Here is a 17,572-nt window from a genome sequence, read left to right on the forward strand (position 1 = left end):
ATATAGAGAGATTCTTCGAGGTCTCTTTAGATAGATAATGACTTCACTTTCACTTTCTGTGTGCACATGTTGGGGGGGGGCAGAGGGATCTAGATCAGTGGTTCTCAACTTAATGTTTTGTAACCCCTTTGGAAATCAAAAGACCCTTTCACCAATGTCACCTAAAATCATGTGAAACCACAGATACTAATGTTACAATTCCTAACAGTAGTGAAATTTCAGTTATGGAGTAGCAACAAAAGTAATTTTATGGTTGGGGGTCACCATAAAAGAGAAACTGTATTAAAACTATATTAAAGGGTTGTAGCATTAGGAAGGTTGAGAATCAACGGACTAGAACAAACTTAAGCATTAATTTGTGGGATCTTCTTGGGGAGCTAGTTTCTTCCTCACACTCTCCAATGAGTTAGTGTACAGGAGACTCTAGAAAGAGGAGGTGCCCAGGCATCTGTCCATCAAGATGAGTGCAGGGAGTAGTTTGAGAAACCTGTCTCTAGATAGATAGGCTAAGATAAAAAGCTACATTGTATACTTTTGACCATACTGTTACAAACTAAGGCTGATGTGTAGGAATGAGTCCCTCCCCTATCTTCAGTTACTACCTCCTGGGATTTTGGGGGACTTAGAGCCATGTGCCAAGTTCAGGGGATGCCTTTCAACAGGTCCTTGCTCCACCCTACACACGTGCATATGAGGTTTCTTGTGGGGAGATAGCTAAATTATCGATCCAGGTGAAAGCAGAAACTGCACTGCAGAGACTCTTCCTAGGTAGAGATTTCCCAGTTAATATATCCTGTCACCGAGTGGGACCCAAATGTTGAAAAGAGATAGTTGTCCTTTAGATCATAGGTGGGCCTCCATTCTTTCCTAATTACTGGCAGAAAGAGTAAATAAGATTTAAGTACCCCTCCCCTTTTTTTTTTACCCTGTAAAATGAGGGCAGAGTACTTCTGAGAAGTAAGGCCTTAGATCTGGAGAGGTACAGTATCAGGGCCCTAAAGGAGGAACAAAGATACACCTGATATTATAGAGGAAACAATTGTATATGCTCTCCCCTATAAACTGTCAGCCCATAATGGTTCTGTGGAAGACTGGAGACCAAAAATGTCATCTCTAACTTCCTGTTCAGGGATTTAAGTGGAGATCAGGTTTGTCCTGGGCCTGGATAATGGATCCAGGGGTCAGCAGGGGCAATATGAGGAAAATTTGGAAAACCTCCAGAATCCTCAAGACAAAAGAGGAAACCTCTTCATTCTACTTCCTATATTGATAAATCCCTAGTGATCTCAAGATGGACTTTGTCCTCACTTCTTTTTCCTCCTCAGGAAGGTGAGCCCATACATCACCAAAGCAGCAGTGGAACCACCTGAGATTACCAGAGGGAGGTGTCCAGTATCTGTCAGCAATCCAGGTAAGAAATATGATGAATGTTAGAAATATTCTTAAGAGAAGCATCTCCACCAACACAAATAATTCCAATCAGACCAATTTAGGCTGAATAAAAGATGCCCACATTTATTGCAACACTCCTGGGTGTCCAGGAGCATGGTGAGTGGAAGAGAAAAAGGGAGGGAACCACACAAAACCCGAAGACCACGTGTTTCCTTTTCCAGCAGCAGCCTAAATAGCCTGTGGGAGTGGTCCTGACCCTCCCTCGGGAGGCCTTAGCGCTTGGGCTTTTCCAGAGGTGGAGTTCTCTGGACCAAGGCAACTCCCAGGCCAGGGTGATGCTTCGATCCAAATATTCCAGGGGAAGGGGCTAAAGATGGATGCCAGGGACTTGGCTGACACTTCCAATCAGTGAGGACTAAAGGTAATAAGAAACCCTACATCTACTAACGAGGAACTGCAGTCTGTATGGCTCAGTTCCTATGCCTGGAGGGCCCTGAATGGGTAGCTAGGGTTGAGGGTTTACTTTTAGTTGCATACCTTTTGGTGAGAGTTCTCTGGGAGAAGATGTACTTGATACTAGGATTATAGTCAGTTCACAGGAGGTAGCCAAATATGGAGATGTGAGCTGGTGACACATCTCATCCAATCCTATGTGGGATCTGCCATGATGACCTCATGACCTGGGCTCATCTCTTCTGAGATATGGGTTCCCTAAGTCCACCTGAAGTTCATCTCACTTATTCTTGAGACTTTTCCTTTACATCAGACCTTATCTACCCTCAAACTCTCACCTCTTCCCTGAGTTAGTTTAAGTAAGAAAGCCACTTAATGGCCCTGAGCCATGACCCCAGGGCATATATAGTATGTACAGTACATTTTCTCTTGACTTCTGATATAGCCCTCCAAGGAGCTCCATACTGATTCCTTCTGCTCTCCAGGGCTTTAATAATCTCAAAGAGGGGAAAAATGTGAACAGAATGGGAGAACTTGGTTAATGACAGGGCTTCAGGATCTGACAAGTTCTAGTAAGGACCTCAGAGGATGGTTGGAGAGAACTCCTGCCCATAGCACAAACATGGGTCCCAAAAAAGTCTTCGCTGAAACTCTTTCTCCACAGTAGTTCTGTACAAGGTCATAAGTCTGAATTCCCTGTGTTATTTCCAGGCATTAGTCTAAAGAAGCTGAAAGTACTGTTAAGAACATCTTGACTCAATTAATCAGAGGTTAGGATCAGGTACATTGGTACGAAGTTGAGACATAAGGGAGTCCCATCAGCCCAACACAGAGACTCAGTACCTTCCTGCCCTCCTGTCGGCAGTGAGAAAACCTAGACAATTTGGGTGGATTCCACCCCTTCACCTCCACTTCCCTCTGTGTCATAAAACGTAGAGCCTAGCCTTAAGGAATACAGACATGGGAGTCACCTGGAACAACCTCTTCCTTTATGCATTTATTCAGGTGAGGCACAAACTGGTCTCATATGTAGGAAAGTCAGGCTATATTAATTTGGGCTATCTTTTGTACTTCTAAGGACCTGGTTTAAGGACATGTGAGGCACCTTACTTCCTTTCTTTGCATCTCAGAGATACAGAACTTTAGGGTATTTATTTGCCTCAGGCAGGATGAGCAGTGTGCCTACAGAAACTATAGTCTTTTCCTCTTTAAGGCTTTAGAGTGTATGCAGCACTGTAGTCATTTGGCCTTAGAGTATCAGCCAAACCAACTCCTGTAGCAAGTTTTTTTGAGAGCTGCCTCAGGGACAGAATTAGAGTTGCCTAACATTTTCCTTCTTTCTCAGGCTTGTAAGTCTTTATCCCTGTGACATGAACATTAGCCTGCCTGCCTTTGCAAAAGAAACTCAAGATGGATTCTACTGAAAACAACCAGAGCATCAACCTCCCAAACAGCCCTCAGGCCCAAGTGGAGGAAAGGGGCCTGGAGGATGCCCAGGTCTCCATAGCTGAGGCAGGGGAGGAAGAAGCCACTGCAGCTGCCTCAGGGGAAGTGTCTGCTGGTCCCCAGAGTGCTGAGAGAGCTTCTGCTCCTCCCACTACCATGGGAGGGGCATCATCTGGTGAAGCCTCTGACAATGAAGAAGGGGAGGTGGCTGAGCCCGAGTCTTCCCAACAGAGTATACTAAATGGAAAGATAGTTGATTTGGTGAGATTCCTGCTCATTAAGTTTCGAAGGATGGAGCTAACCACCAAGGCAGAAATGATGAATAGGGCCATGCGAGATTATGAGGAGTACTATTCTGTGATCTTTAGTAAGGCCTCTGAGTGTATGATGTTGATCTTTGGTATTGACATGATGGAGGTGGACCCTTTTGTTCATGCATATTACCTTTTTCCTGCTTTGGGGATTACCTATGATGGGATTATGCATGGGGTTCTAGGTGTACCCAAGACAGGCCTGGTGATAATTGTACTGTGTGTCATCTTCATAGAGGACAATTGTGTCAGTGAGGAGGTGTTCTGGGATGTGATGAATAGCCTAGGCCTGTATGCTGGGGTGAATCATTTCATATTTGGGGAGCCCAAGAGCCTCATCACTGAATATTTTGTGCAGGAAGGCTATGTGGAGTATAGACAGGTGCACAACAGCTGTCCTCCTCGCTATGAGTACCTATGGGGCCCAAGGGCCTATGCTGAAACTACCAAGATGAAAGTCTTGGAATTTTATGCCAGTATTGTTAAGCAGGACCCTAGATCCTACCATGAGAAGTATGCAGAGGCTTTGAGAGAGGAGCAAGAGTGGGCCTAGGCCAAAGAAGTACAGCAGATGGCTACTCCTGCTCTGAGCCGCACAAATTCTACCACACTAACCGTTTTAATTCCATATTATGGCAGGCAGAGCAGAAATGTAGTGAACTGCTATGAAAAGAGTGTGAGCCATTCTTTTTTTACTATTCTGTTTATGTGACTTTAGAAGGCTCCTTAAGATTTTGCTACTTATACTACAAGGTTTATTTGCTTGAGATTTTTAAGTTTAGAAATGACATTAGTAATGCATTTATTGTTGATCCAGGTTAGGAGAATTGTGTTATCTTGAAAACACACAGAAATGTTTTCTAATTTGTAATATGTAACAAGATGTGAAAACATTAAAGTTGAAACTTCCTGGACAATGGAAAAGAAATAAAGAACAGTATGAAATAATTTTGATTGACTTACTGTTTTTAGTCTTTCATTCCAGTTAATTAATTAAAATTAAAACTAAAGTAAGCTAAATGGAATCTCTTCCTAAAACCTTCACTGAGGACCTGATCTTTGCAAAGTTCTGAGTTAGCAGTGACATGTAGGAGAAACCAGATCCCTCTCTGCCCATGGATAATTGGTACATAGAAGAAGCCAGATCCATGCTTTCTTCTAGATAAGGTGGGTGTAGGAGCCGCATCCCTGTGGTGAAGAGAGAAGTTCTTTTATACCATAAGCCCCAGTACAGGAAGGACTGCAAAGGGCTCTTCTGGGGTGAGTAGTCCAGTGTGCCTTAAACCAAGACAACTTGGGAGGCTGGGGGAATTGATTGTTATTAAACTGAGGATTATTAAAGCCAGGCTCTCTGGAGGTGTGGCTGCTTTAGGGCTGAGAGAAGAAAAAACTGGTATTTTTAGTAAACTTCAGCATAGTGGAATCAACCTGGGATTCTCACTCAATGATCAAACTCTTTGATGTCACATGCAATCAGGAAGACAGTAACCCCAACACCTCAAAACACAAAACTTAAAATTTTAAAGAAGAATCCTGTCCTGAGACAGGATTAGGAATTACAGCTGAATACATCTCATACCCTCTAAGCTTTACTACTATGCTTTAAAGGAGGTTCTTCACACACATGTGGGAATAATGGAAAAGTGAGGCCTATATAACTCCTACACAGGGCCACTTTTATCTATCTCCTTGGTCAGAGGAGACAGAGTTGACTGTTAAAATTACTTTAACTATTTATTATGTGTATCAGTGTTTTTCTGGCATGTAAGTAAATGGGGGTACACATGTTCTGGTGCCTAGGGAGGCCAGAAGTAGGTGCCAGATTCTTTGGAACTGGAATTAGAATGTTAGCCTGCCAGTGCTGAAAACAAAACTTTGGTGCACAGAAAGAGAAACAAGTGCTTTGAATAACCAAGCTATCTGGCCTCAGGTAAAGCTAAATTGAATAAAGAATTATTTGTGTGTGTCTGTAAAGTATGAGGTCAATGCTTGCATACCACTGTACATGTGTGGGCAGCAGAGGACAACTTTCACATTGTTTCTTGCCTTCCACCATGTTGAAGCAGGACCTCTCTTGCTTCTGTTGCTGTACTTTGTCCTCCAGGGCTAGCAGTCCTGAGAGATTCAGGCCAATTCTTCCTCTACCTCCACGCTCAAAAAAGAAGTGGCAGGATTTCAGTTGCACTCTGCTGAACCTCACTCTTTATGTGGTTTTGAGAAGTATATCTCAAATTGGCCACCTGAAGCATTTAGCACTTTTACCCTCTGATTCAGATTTTCAACCCTAAGATAACATTTACTTGAGTTATCTCCAGTACAGTTGGTGAACCATTGAAGATAGTGGTTTGCCTGAAAAATCCTCTGGGAGGGATGGAAGTGAGAAGCTGGTCTGTGACTCACACTCTAGGAGTATACCTGTAAGGGTGGTTAATCTGCACTCAGATTTTGAAGTGTGTCCAAAAAGAAGGAAGATTTAATGAGTTTTATTCCAGAAATTTTGTTGTGAGTGATTAGCTATATTGTGTCCCACTGGTCTACACTTTCTCTGCTATATCCTAGCAACCGTGGACAACAGTATGTCCCCAGGGTGGAAGAAATAAGGATAAAGTTCTAAAAAAAAAAAAAGTCATCTGTCTTTCACTATGGTTACCCTAAAAAAAAACTGTACAGGTACCTTCAACACAGAATACATATTCCAGCAGCCCTATCAGACTGGCTCTATTATTTCCTAGTTGAAGAGCCCTATGGCTCCCAGACTTGGGAATTTTACAAATACCCACCTAAGAGGAGACAGTGCTAAGAGACCAGAGTTCTTTAAGTACCTCTCTCTTAACAGATGCTTCAATTGCCTCCTCTGGAGGCCAGAACGAGTATCACACCATCTCTATATCTGACTTCCATGCTGACTTGCGCAGCTAATTAAATGTTCAGGCAAAGAATTGTCAGGTTGAACATGGAAGAAAATTACCTTAAAAAGAAGAATACATGAATTTCAGGGTAAATCTGGTCTTAGAAGCCTAACCAACAGATAAAGATACACAGGATACAGTAGCTACTTTTTGTTTTACATGGGCAACAGTTATAAAATTTCTAGTTACCCCACTGCAATTACCATTCTACTACTACCTAAGCAGGAAGTAACACACATAATATTTTTGTGATAATATATACATTTATTATATATGATATTAATTAATATTGCACATACTTCATAATACATGAATACATGGGTTATATGCATTGCTGCTACAAATATTCAAAAATACAAATGTGTCACAATTCTCTTAAAAAAATCCTTCATCAAGTGGCCTCCTCAAGATAATTCCAATATTCTTTCTATACAGCTCTTCTCAATACTCTAGCATGACAGGTTTAACTCTATTTGATGTGGGAAAAAACCTGGTGTCATTCAAAAGCCCTTTTGAATGCTGTTTTCAGTTGTATTCTGTTCATGGCATTATGTTTTATAGTGACATTTCATGTTTTTTTTTTCCTGACAACCTATGAGTGGTCTTTAACTTTCCCTCTCTGCAGCTTTCACAAACCTGATTTTTATCATTTTATTGGTTTAATTCTGACTTCATTGTCATTGGCTTTGATGTTCTTTTTATTTCCTTGCTTCTAATTGTTATGGATATTTTGATTTTTTAGATCAATTAATAGTAATGTTTGCTTATTCTTGACAGTTTATTTTAATCTTGACAGTTTATTTTAATCTGGGCAATAAATGGCTATAATTTTTTCTATATTTGCTCCATATGGGATCTTTTCACCATTATCATCATGCTAATATCATCAAAAGAATAGTAATGCAATGTTATACAAAAAAAGAAAAGTTTATCATTCCCTGTCAAGAATGTAAGAGGTACTCAAACAAAAAATACCAAGCATATAGTTAAAGTGCTGCCACCTATTTTATTGTATTGCATCTGTTAACTATTTTCATATTATGTAAAGCCAAGTAAGGCAGACATTGAAAAATACATGCTAAATGCAATCTTTTATACGGTATTCCTGAATTTTAATTTTTTACATATGTGTATGTATGTATTTGTGATTTAAGTTATGAATCTTAAAAGGCAGCCATGAGAAGGAAAATGAAGTCTTAAGAAACTGGAGCAAGGGTAAGAATAGTAATAGAGTATATATTACATGAAAGTGGAATGAGGACTACTAGGTGAAGAAAAATACAAAAGAGGGGAAGATCATAGGAGAATGTAGTAGGGGAAAAATCAGCAAACACCAGATATTTATGAAAATATCTAATAAAATGTTTTATATTTTGTGCCAGTGTAAATAGAGACTGCTCTTTGGTTTTCCAGCCACTCAAACCCGAATAATCACACTTAATTTTAGCTAACTCTTAAAACTTAAATTAACCTATTCCTATTAATTTATGTATCACCACAAGCTGTGGCCTACTGGTAAGTTCTGGCATCTTTTTCCTTTGGCAGCTACATGGTGTTTTGATGACTCAGTCTTCTTTTCTTCTCTATCTTTGTTTGGACTTCCTGCCTTGCTACGTTCTGCCCTGCCATAGACCAAAGCAACTTCTTTATTAAATCAATGGTAATGAAACACATTCACTGCTGTGGGACTGGCACTTGGATTTTCAATAAACACTGACTGCCCAGTAGCCAGGAAGGAAGTAGAGGTGGGGTGACCAGGCAGGAAGTAGAGGTGGAACAATGAGAATTCTGGTAAGAAGGAAGTTTCAGTCTGCAGTCATCACCCAGCTGCAGAGGAAATCAGACACAGAGCAAGCAAGATGTGACTGCCTCGCTGAAAACGGTACCAAGCCACATGGTTAACACAGACAAGAATTATGAAATAATGAAAGATGTAAGAATTAGTTAATATGAAGCCTGAGCTAATGGGCCTATCAGTTTATAAATAATGTACACCTCTGTGTGATTTCTTTGGGACTTAACTGTGGGACCTGGTGGGACAGAAAATTTGCCCAACAAATGATGCCCAATGTGTAGACAACTGCATCCAAAGAAAACCTGGGAGAGCTTGGGAAGTACTTCCAGACACAAAATAACAGCAATAAGCATAGCTTCTTGGTAGCAGCAATTTCTTAGGTTTGCTCTCTTTGCTGGAGGCAAGCACATCTCATTTAAGAGAGGATTCCTGACTCAGCTTTAGCTGTGAAACTTTTTACCTTTTAAAGAGACCTAGCATCCAAAGAATTAAATGATGTTTCTGAGTTGCTGACAGCCTGCTTCTTGGTGGTCACAGGGACCTTGAAACTCCATAGAATTGTGACAATAAACATGGCTGTGGCAGGTACCCCTGCCTTGAGGATAGACTCTCAGAAAGCTAAAGAATAGGCTGGATCCAGCCATAAAAGCCATGGCTTTAATCCTAGCCATATCATTTAGCAAATTAAAAACTCATGTGGTTAGAAAAAGAGAGATATACAGTAAATGTAGATTCAGACAAAAAAAAGCCTCTAAATCATTTACAGTTTATTTACAGTTTATATATATATAGGCTTGGGAGAGAATAGGAAAAAAGAAAGTTCTTAAAATAACAACAACAAAAAGAATAGTTAGGTGTGGTGGCACACACCTTTAATCCCGACTCTTGGGAAAAAGAGGCAGGCAGATCTCTGTGAGTTCAAGGATAACCTGGTCTACAGAGTGAATTCCAGGACAGCCAACGATACACAGAGAAACCCTATCTCAAAAAGCCAAAAATTAAAAATAAAAATGAAAGAAATAGAGGTTAAAATAAAGCCACAAAAAAATGAAAAATACACAGAGAGTCGGGATACTGTATGTTATTGTGTTGTCTTTAAATTGTTTGATGATGGAGAAAGGAGCAAAAGCTGCTAAAAGACATTTGATTATAAATGCTGCTGGATTAATCATTATATACACACACACACATATGAAATGCTTTACTTCAAAATTTAAGTCAAAAGATATGTTACTTTGAAGAAGGGGTTTTACTTTTGTTTCCACAGGAAATGAGGGACTGTCGATTCATTCAGTGTTAAGAAAAATCAGGTTTGACAAAGAAATATCCCTTGAGAAATCTTTGGTAGGAACAGATTGATATAGGAGGGTCATCTGTCTATGTATTACTTTCATTGGTTAGTAAAGAAACTGCCTTGGCTTTTGATAAGACAGCAGCTTAGATAGTTGGAGTAGACAGAACAGAATGCTGGGAGAAAGAAGCAGAGTCAGGGAGATGTCATGCTTCTCCTACCCAAGACGGACAGTGGTTAGACTCATGCTGGTAAGCCACAGTCAAGTGGTGATACAGATAATAGAAATGAGTTAATCAAGATGTGAGAGTCAGCCAAGAAGAGGCTAGAGCTAATGGGCCAGGCAGTATTTAAATGAATACAATTTGTGTGTTGTTATCTCAGGTGAGTCGGGGAACCAGGATCCTGGCAGGAACGCAGCCCGCTGCTCCTTTTGCAACAACAGATAACCCGGATGTCTGAGTTCCACACCCAGAACAGATTCAAGACTGCTTCCTGAGATGATCAAGCCTCACAGAATACCCCAGTCAGGACTTGACCATAATTCTAAATTTTCTTTAGGTCCCAATAAGATTATTAGTGCCCCCGATCAGCAGGAAGTAGCCTAGAAAACTATGCCCACATTCCCCAAAATAATGGATTATTGATATTTGCCTTTGCTTACAAGGCAAATATCAACAAGGACGTTGTTTACAAGTTGTTATGGATCATGGTCAGCAGAAAAGCTAAACAAAACCAACCCTCTAAAAAAGTAAATACCTACATAGGAGTTGCATCTGTAAAAGTTGATAGATTTCAACATCATAAATGTGGAGAATTAGGAATGCTGTAGGTCCAGAGCCTAATTATTATTTATCTTTGGCTATTTTTATTCTTTAAATAGCCATTCCTTGCTTATATCTTTATCAGATCTAAATCTTTTGAGTAACGAAAAACACTTGGAATTTATGCATAAATAATTTTAGAGTCAAGATGAAAGCTGAGGGTGGTTTGTAGAAACGCCATCCTAGATAAGTAAACACTCAGGGTGAACTCTAAAAGCCTCTTTCCGGATAGAACGCTCCCAAATAATACAGTTTCATGTCTGTGTTCAGCATAGTTCCAAATGAGGCCCACTTATATGTTTGTATTCCTCACTCTTTCATTCCCTGGGACCTTTCTTTCACCAGTACCATTTTTAGACTTTGTCAGAGAGAAGTGAGGAGACATGAGAGTGGACTGTGTAAGCTAGACTCTTGGCAGAGAGATCTCAGGTTATATAATTTAGCTAGTGTCCATCACTTGTGGAAATGAGCCCCTTCTGCTCCTTCTAGAAGATGGGGAGTAACCCTATCCATAGGTGGTGTAGGAGGTCTTTCTGTATTTGTGTTGCTTTCATTGGTTGAATAAAGAAACTACCTTGGCATTTTGATAGGGCAGCCCTTAGATGGTCAGAGTAGACAGAACAGAATGTTGGGAAGAAGGGAAGTGTGGCAGACACCATGAATCTCCAGCCTGAGATGGATGTAGGTTAAAATCTTGCCGGTAAGCCACAGTCACATAGTGATACACAGATTTAATAAAAATGGGTTAATCAAGATGTGAGAGTTAGCCAATAAGGCTAGACCTAATGGGCCAGGCAGTAATTTAATTAATACAATTTCTGTGTGGTGATTTCAGGGGTTAAGGTAACCAGGTGGCAGGACACAGCCCACTCCTCCTCTACAACACTTAGGAATTGCTTCAGAGTTTTCCAAATGAAGGCACATGATATATTTTGAGTAAAATGGGAATATTGGAGTAGGACTCTGAAGGCCCATCCTGATTAATAAGTTGGGATAATAAAGTTACACTGTATTTTTTGAGGGTTCTGTGCCAAACTCTGAATGACCTAATGAACTAACCCTCCACAAGCTTCTGCTTGGTGGGACATGGGGGAGTCTCAGAGCCATTTTGTGAGGTTCCTGGAGCTTAGAGGACACCTCAGTGCTGACTTATTCATTCTTTTACATATTCATTCATTCACACTCACATCCAGGTACTTGGTGGGGGGGTATTAGAGCCATTTTATCAGTTTTCTGAAAGGGAAAAGATCACTCCACACTTTCAGAGTCAAGCTGAAAGCATAGGATTGATTCTAAGAGCCTCTGTTGTGATAGAAAAACTGCAAATAATGCAGATTCACCCATTTGCTTAACATTATACCAGAGAGGTTCTACTTGAAGGCAGCAGTCGCTTGCTCAGTCAGTCCTTGGAAATCCTACTGAGGACCCATTTTAGAAGGTTCTGAAGATGAAGACTGCTTTTGTCCTTGGTGAAAGTCTGGTCAGAGAGTGGACTGAGAAAGCCCCACTCCAGATAGAGGCTTCCACAATAGTAAAGCTGTACCAGTGGGGTGAGAACTGCACCAAATGGTGGAACATATGGGCAGTAGAGGTCCTGAGTTTTTTGTCAGTCTGTAATTGTGGATAGTGCAGAGGAGTGATGTTTACATGTCTGTTTAGATCATATTTCAGCTTTCAAGGTACGTTTAGCACTGGAGAGTGGACTGCAGAAATCCCACTCCATCTAGATAGTACCCAAATAAATCAACTGTGGTGTATTTCAAGGAATAAATCTCCTATTCTCCCATTCCTAGTAGCCAGATTTAGAAAGAGATTAGGGAATTCAAAAAGAGAAGAGGCAATGTACCTATTGGTAAAAATGTAAATACTTACTGGGCTGTGAAATCTCCACCGTAGATAGAAAAGATGAGACAATCAAGCCACAATTTGCACCCCGAAACAAAGTATGGTTCAACTGGGGAAATGAGCTTCTCCCCTATCTTCACCATCTAATTTTGGGAATGAGATTCCTGCCCTTCAGATCACACATGGGTCTCCATTCTCTCATCAGCCCTGGAGACACTGGGGAAAATATAATTGAGCTCAATGCACCACTTTGTTACAGCTTGTAAAGTTATCAGGGAAGTATGGGTCTTGTTCTGGGGAAAAGCCTCATAACTGCAGAGGTAAAATACTGGAGCCCTGAAGTAGGATCTACTATGGAATAATCCTTCTGTACACTGTAGGAATATGTCACTATGGCTGCTTTAGCCAACAAGTTGAATGGCCAATAGTGGAACATTATAACGTTAGGTGGGAAGACGAAACTGACAATGATGAGCTGAGGAAAGGTAGAGTGAGAGGAGGGGTCAGCCAGTGGCAAAGGAAGCAGGACCTGTAGAAAATGAACTTACAAGCCACGAACCATGTGGCAAAGTATACGTAAGAAATATGTGTTAAATTAGATGTAATTGTTAGCTAGCAAAAAACCTGAGCATTGGCAGAGCATTTGTAATTAATATTAAGCCTCTGAGTGATTATTCAAGTCTGCAAGGCAGGATGAATAATCTCTATGAGGAACCAGAAAGACGTCTGATTCAAGGTGTCCAAAACTGCCTCTGCTTTCAGCCTAGACTGCTCCATGGAAAGACCATCGACCAAAGATGCTTCTTCCTTTTCAGGGAGTAAGGTGGGAATCAAGGGTGACCTGAGGGCTATCAGGGGCTTTTTGAGGAGTAAATGGGAAAATCTTCATAATTCCTAGGACAGTACATAACGACTGCTCAGACTGTGAGTCTAGAGAAACTCCATACAAAGGTGCTCCATTTTCACTTCTGTCTCCTCTTTAAGGAAAGACAGTTTGTTAAGCGAGAGTTACAGAGTCAGAGAAGCAGAGGGAGCCAGGTGATTTTGCCAGAGGAGGTATCTGGTAACTGCAAGTAGTCTAGGTAATTAACCATGGTATGAATTGGACCTGTGATAAGAATTAACCTCCTCACAAGCCAGGGACCATATGGAGCTGTTTGTTCACTATTCTGATGCCTTCAAATTTCTGACTGGGGGGCTGTTGTGAATGGCCTCTCGTAGGCTTCTCAAATTGGGGTAAAAATGCTGGGAGGGGACCATCTCAGTGCTAGTGTTGATGTCAGGTGAGCCGAGAGACACACATGAAAAGCAGAAGGAGTCAATGTGTGGACCTTCCTTAAGGACTGAAAATAAAGCAAACTATAAAAGGATAATGCTATCTGGCTATGTGATAGTGTCAGTCCTTAGCCACATTAAGTGTTTTGATTTCTTAAATTATCTCAAAAAGAAATGTGTGCATATTTGGAGAGATGAATTCTGGTGTAAAGGGGAGATATCAAGAAGCACAAAAAAGTTCAAGTGTACTTAGGGAATACCATCTTAGCAGAGGTAAGTCATCACTGGAGATCCCATACAAAGGTTGACAGGATAAGAGTGTGTCAACAACACACTTCACCTGGGAGGTAAGGAACTAGAAGAGAGTGGGGCATACAGGCAGAGAGATCTCAAGATATGGCAAGGTCCAAGTAAGGAAACTAAAGGATGACCAAAAGAACATCCAGTTCAGACACAGAGATACCACAAAAGTCTCCTAGAACCCTGTCTCTCTCACAGTCCTCTGCAAAATTCTTACTCTGGAACTTGTATTCTGTTTTCAAAACTCTGTCTAGGGGAACATAAGGATCTTCTAAAACACCACTTGGTCAAAGTCATCAAAAGGAGGATCAGGTATGTGGGAAGACTCAAGGTGAGAAATGAGACAGTCCCACCAGCAACACAGGGAACCAAGTACCCAGTTAGCAGTGGGAAAATCCAGGCACTTTGTTAGGATCCTTTCCTCTTAGCTCTATTTTCCCCTAACAGAAATAAACCTTTGCTTTAAGAAAGGAGTCACTTCGATCACAGAAAATTTTTAGTCCTCTCCATCTATCCAGGTGAAGATCAGGTTGGTATCTAATCCTTGCATAAAGGGCCCATAATGAAGTGGGAAGCAGTCCCCCTGAAAAGGTATAAGGAGGTGTGCGGAACCCACACTATTCTAACTCACAGCCTTCTGTTCTATCTTAGAAGCTCAGACACTTGTTCTGAGACTGTACTCAGGCAAAAGGGGTACACCCCAATGAGCCCCTTTCAGACTCTTGGAGCGCAAGAAGGACCATATTTCTTGGCCCTAGAACACCACTTAAGGAAAACCTATAGCATTTTGAGAGCCATCCAAAGAGCAGCTTTCAGAAGTTATTCATCTTCTCCTTTTCTTTCCCAGGTCTGTGAATCTTAATCACTGGACTTGTTTGTGAACCTGAACTTGCCTGTTCTTTCAAAGGAAACTTAAGGTGAATCCTACTGAAAACAGGAAGATCTTGAACCTCCCAGACCACCCTCAGGCCCAAAAGGAGGAAAGGGGCCCAGAGGGTGCTCAGGTTCCCATGCATGAGATAAGGAGGTGAAACCCACTGCTACAATCTCAGGGTATGTATCTGTTGGAAGAATGCTCAGTTCTTCCCAGAGTTCTCAGAAAACCTTCTCTCCTCCCAATGTTGTAGACTCCATTGCAAGAGCACCATCTGCTGAGGGCTCTGCCAATCAAGCTAGCAAATTGGCTAACCCAGAGTTAGCCCTGCATGATACACTAAACCAAATGATAGTTGATTTAGTGAGTTTCCTGTTCATCAAGTATAGGAGGAAGCAGTGGGCAACTAGGGCACAAATGCTAGATAGGGTTATGAGAGATTATGAGAATTACTACCCTATGATATTTAGAAAGGCCTATGAGTGCATGAGGTGGGTCTTTAACATTGACATGATACAAGTAGACCCCTTTGTCTAGTTGTACATTTTGATACTGTCCTAGTAATCACCTATGACAGAATGTTACATAGTATTCTGGGAGTACCCAAGATGGACCTGATAATTAAACTGTCATGTGTTTCATCCTCACAGAAGAAAACTGTCAGTGAGGACATAGTCTGTCATGTGTTAAGTATCATGAGGCTGTATATGAGAATGCTACTGATTTTTTTAGTTAATCTTGTATGCAGCCAATTCACTAAAGGTGTTTATCAGTCATAGGAGTTCCTTGGTAGAATTTTTTGGGTATTTTGTGTATACTATTCTATCATTTGCACACTTTGACTTCTTCCTTTCCAATTTATGCCCTGTTGATCTCCTTTAATTGTCTGATTGCCCTAGCTAGAACATTAAGTACTATATTGAATAGATATGGAGTGAACTACCTTGTCTTATTCCTCATTTTGGTGGAAATGTTTTGATTTTCTCTACATTTAACTTGATGTTGGCTGTAGGCTTGCTTTAAATTGCCTTTATTATGTTTAGATATGTCTTTTCTATTCCTGATCTCTCCAAGACCTCTATCTTGAAAGGGTTTTGAAATTTGTCAAAGACTTTTTTCAGAATTTAATCAGATGATCCTGTGTTTTGTTTCTTTCAGTTTGTTTATATGGTGGATTACATTGAAATATTTTCACATGTTAAATTATCCCTACATGTCTGGAATGAACTGTACTTGATCAAGGATGATCTTTTTGATGTGTTGTTAGATTTGGTATGTGAATATATCATTTGGTATGTTTGTGTCAATGTTCAAGAGGGAAATAGGTCTGTAATTGTCTTTCTTTGTTCAATATTTGTATAGATTGGATAACAGGGTGACTGTGGTCCCATAAAAATGAATCTGGAAATGTTGCTTTTGTTTCTATTTTGTAGAATAATTTCTGGAGTATTGGTATTAGCACTTCTTTGAAGATCTGATAGAATTCTATGCTAAAGCCCTCCAACCCTGAGCTTTCTTTGCTTTGTGGTGCAGGAGAATTGTCTGTATTCTGTCAGTCGTGTTATAAATAAACAGTGATTGGCCAGGTAGGAAATATAGGTGGGAAAACCAGACAGGAAGTAGAAATGATGTAATGAGAACAGGAGAATTCTGGGAAGGAGGAAGTTGGTTCCTCGCACTCCTTCCTAGACCACCGAAGCAACAGGATGTTATCTGCCCCACTGAAAAAAGGTACTGAGCCACATGGCTAACATAGATCAGAAAAATGGGTTAATCAAGATATGAGAGTTAGCCAGTGAGAGGCTAGAGCTAATGGGCCAATCAGTTTTATAATTTATGGAGACCTATATGTGATTTTCTCTGGGACTAAACAGCTGGGGGTATCTGGCAGTATAGAATCTCCAACAAACAAAACAAACCTAGCCCCTCCATGTTACAGCTTTGGAGACTTTTAATTACTGCTTTTATTTCCTTAGGGGTTAAATGTTTTTTATATGGTTTATCTGATCTTGATTTATCTTTGGTAAGTGGTACCTATTCTGAAATTTGTTCATTTCCTTTATATTTTCCAATTTTGTGGAGTACAGGTTTTTGAACTATGACCTAATTATTCATTGGATTTCCTCATGGTTTGTTGTTATATCCCCCTTTCCATTTCTGATTTTGGTGATTTGAATATTCTCTCTCTTTTCGTTACTCTGGATAAAGGGTACCTGTCTTGTTGATTTTCTTGATGAACCAACTCTTTGTTTCATTAATTCTTTTAATTTTTCTTTGTATCTATTTTATTGATCTTAGTCCACAGTTTGATCAATTCCTGCCATCTACTTCTTCTTCTTTTTGTTTTAGAGCTTTCAAGTGTGCTGTTGGGTTGCTAATATGAGATCTCTGCACATTCTTTATGCAGGCAATTTGTGTTATGACCTTTTTTTTTGTAGCACCACTTTCATCGTGTCCTGTAAGTTTGGGTACATTGGGCATTCATTTTCATTGTATTCTAGGAAGTCTTTAATTTCTTTATCTCTTCCTTGATCCAGAGGTGATTCAGTAGGGAGTTGGTCAGCTTCCATGAGTTTGTAGGATTTCTGTTATTGAAATCCAGCTTCAATCCATGGGTCTGATAGGATAGAGGGGGTTATTTCAATTTTTTTTGTTTCTATTAAGACTTGCGATATGACTGAGTATATGGTCAAGTTTTTGAGAATGTTCTATAGGTGCTCAGAAGAAGGTATATTATATTCTGATTGGATGAAATGTTATGTAGATGTCTGTCAGTTACATTTGATTAATAATGTCTTTTAACTCCATTACTTTTCTGTTTAGTTTTTTGTCTGGATGGCCTGTTCATTGGTGAGAG

The 17,572-nt window shown here is 40.3% G+C and overlaps 1 protein-coding gene across 1 annotated transcript; it reads left to right on the forward strand.

The window, feature by feature from the left end:
* The first annotated feature begins 3,255 nt into the window (after positions 1-3,255).
* LOC102000816 (melanoma-associated antigen 11-like) lies at positions 3,256-4,155 on the forward strand. The gene has a single exon (XM_013350487.2). The coding sequence runs from the start codon at positions 3,256-3,258 to the stop codon at positions 4,153-4,155; it is 900 nt and encodes a 299-aa protein (XP_013205941.2).
* Positions 4,156-17,572: the final 13,417 nt, after the last annotated feature.

This window comes from Microtus ochrogaster, chromosome X, assembly GCF_000317375.1.
Source record: "Microtus ochrogaster isolate Prairie Vole_2 chromosome X, MicOch1.0, whole genome shotgun sequence".
NCBI lineage: Eukaryota > Metazoa > Chordata > Mammalia > Rodentia > Cricetidae > Microtus > Microtus ochrogaster.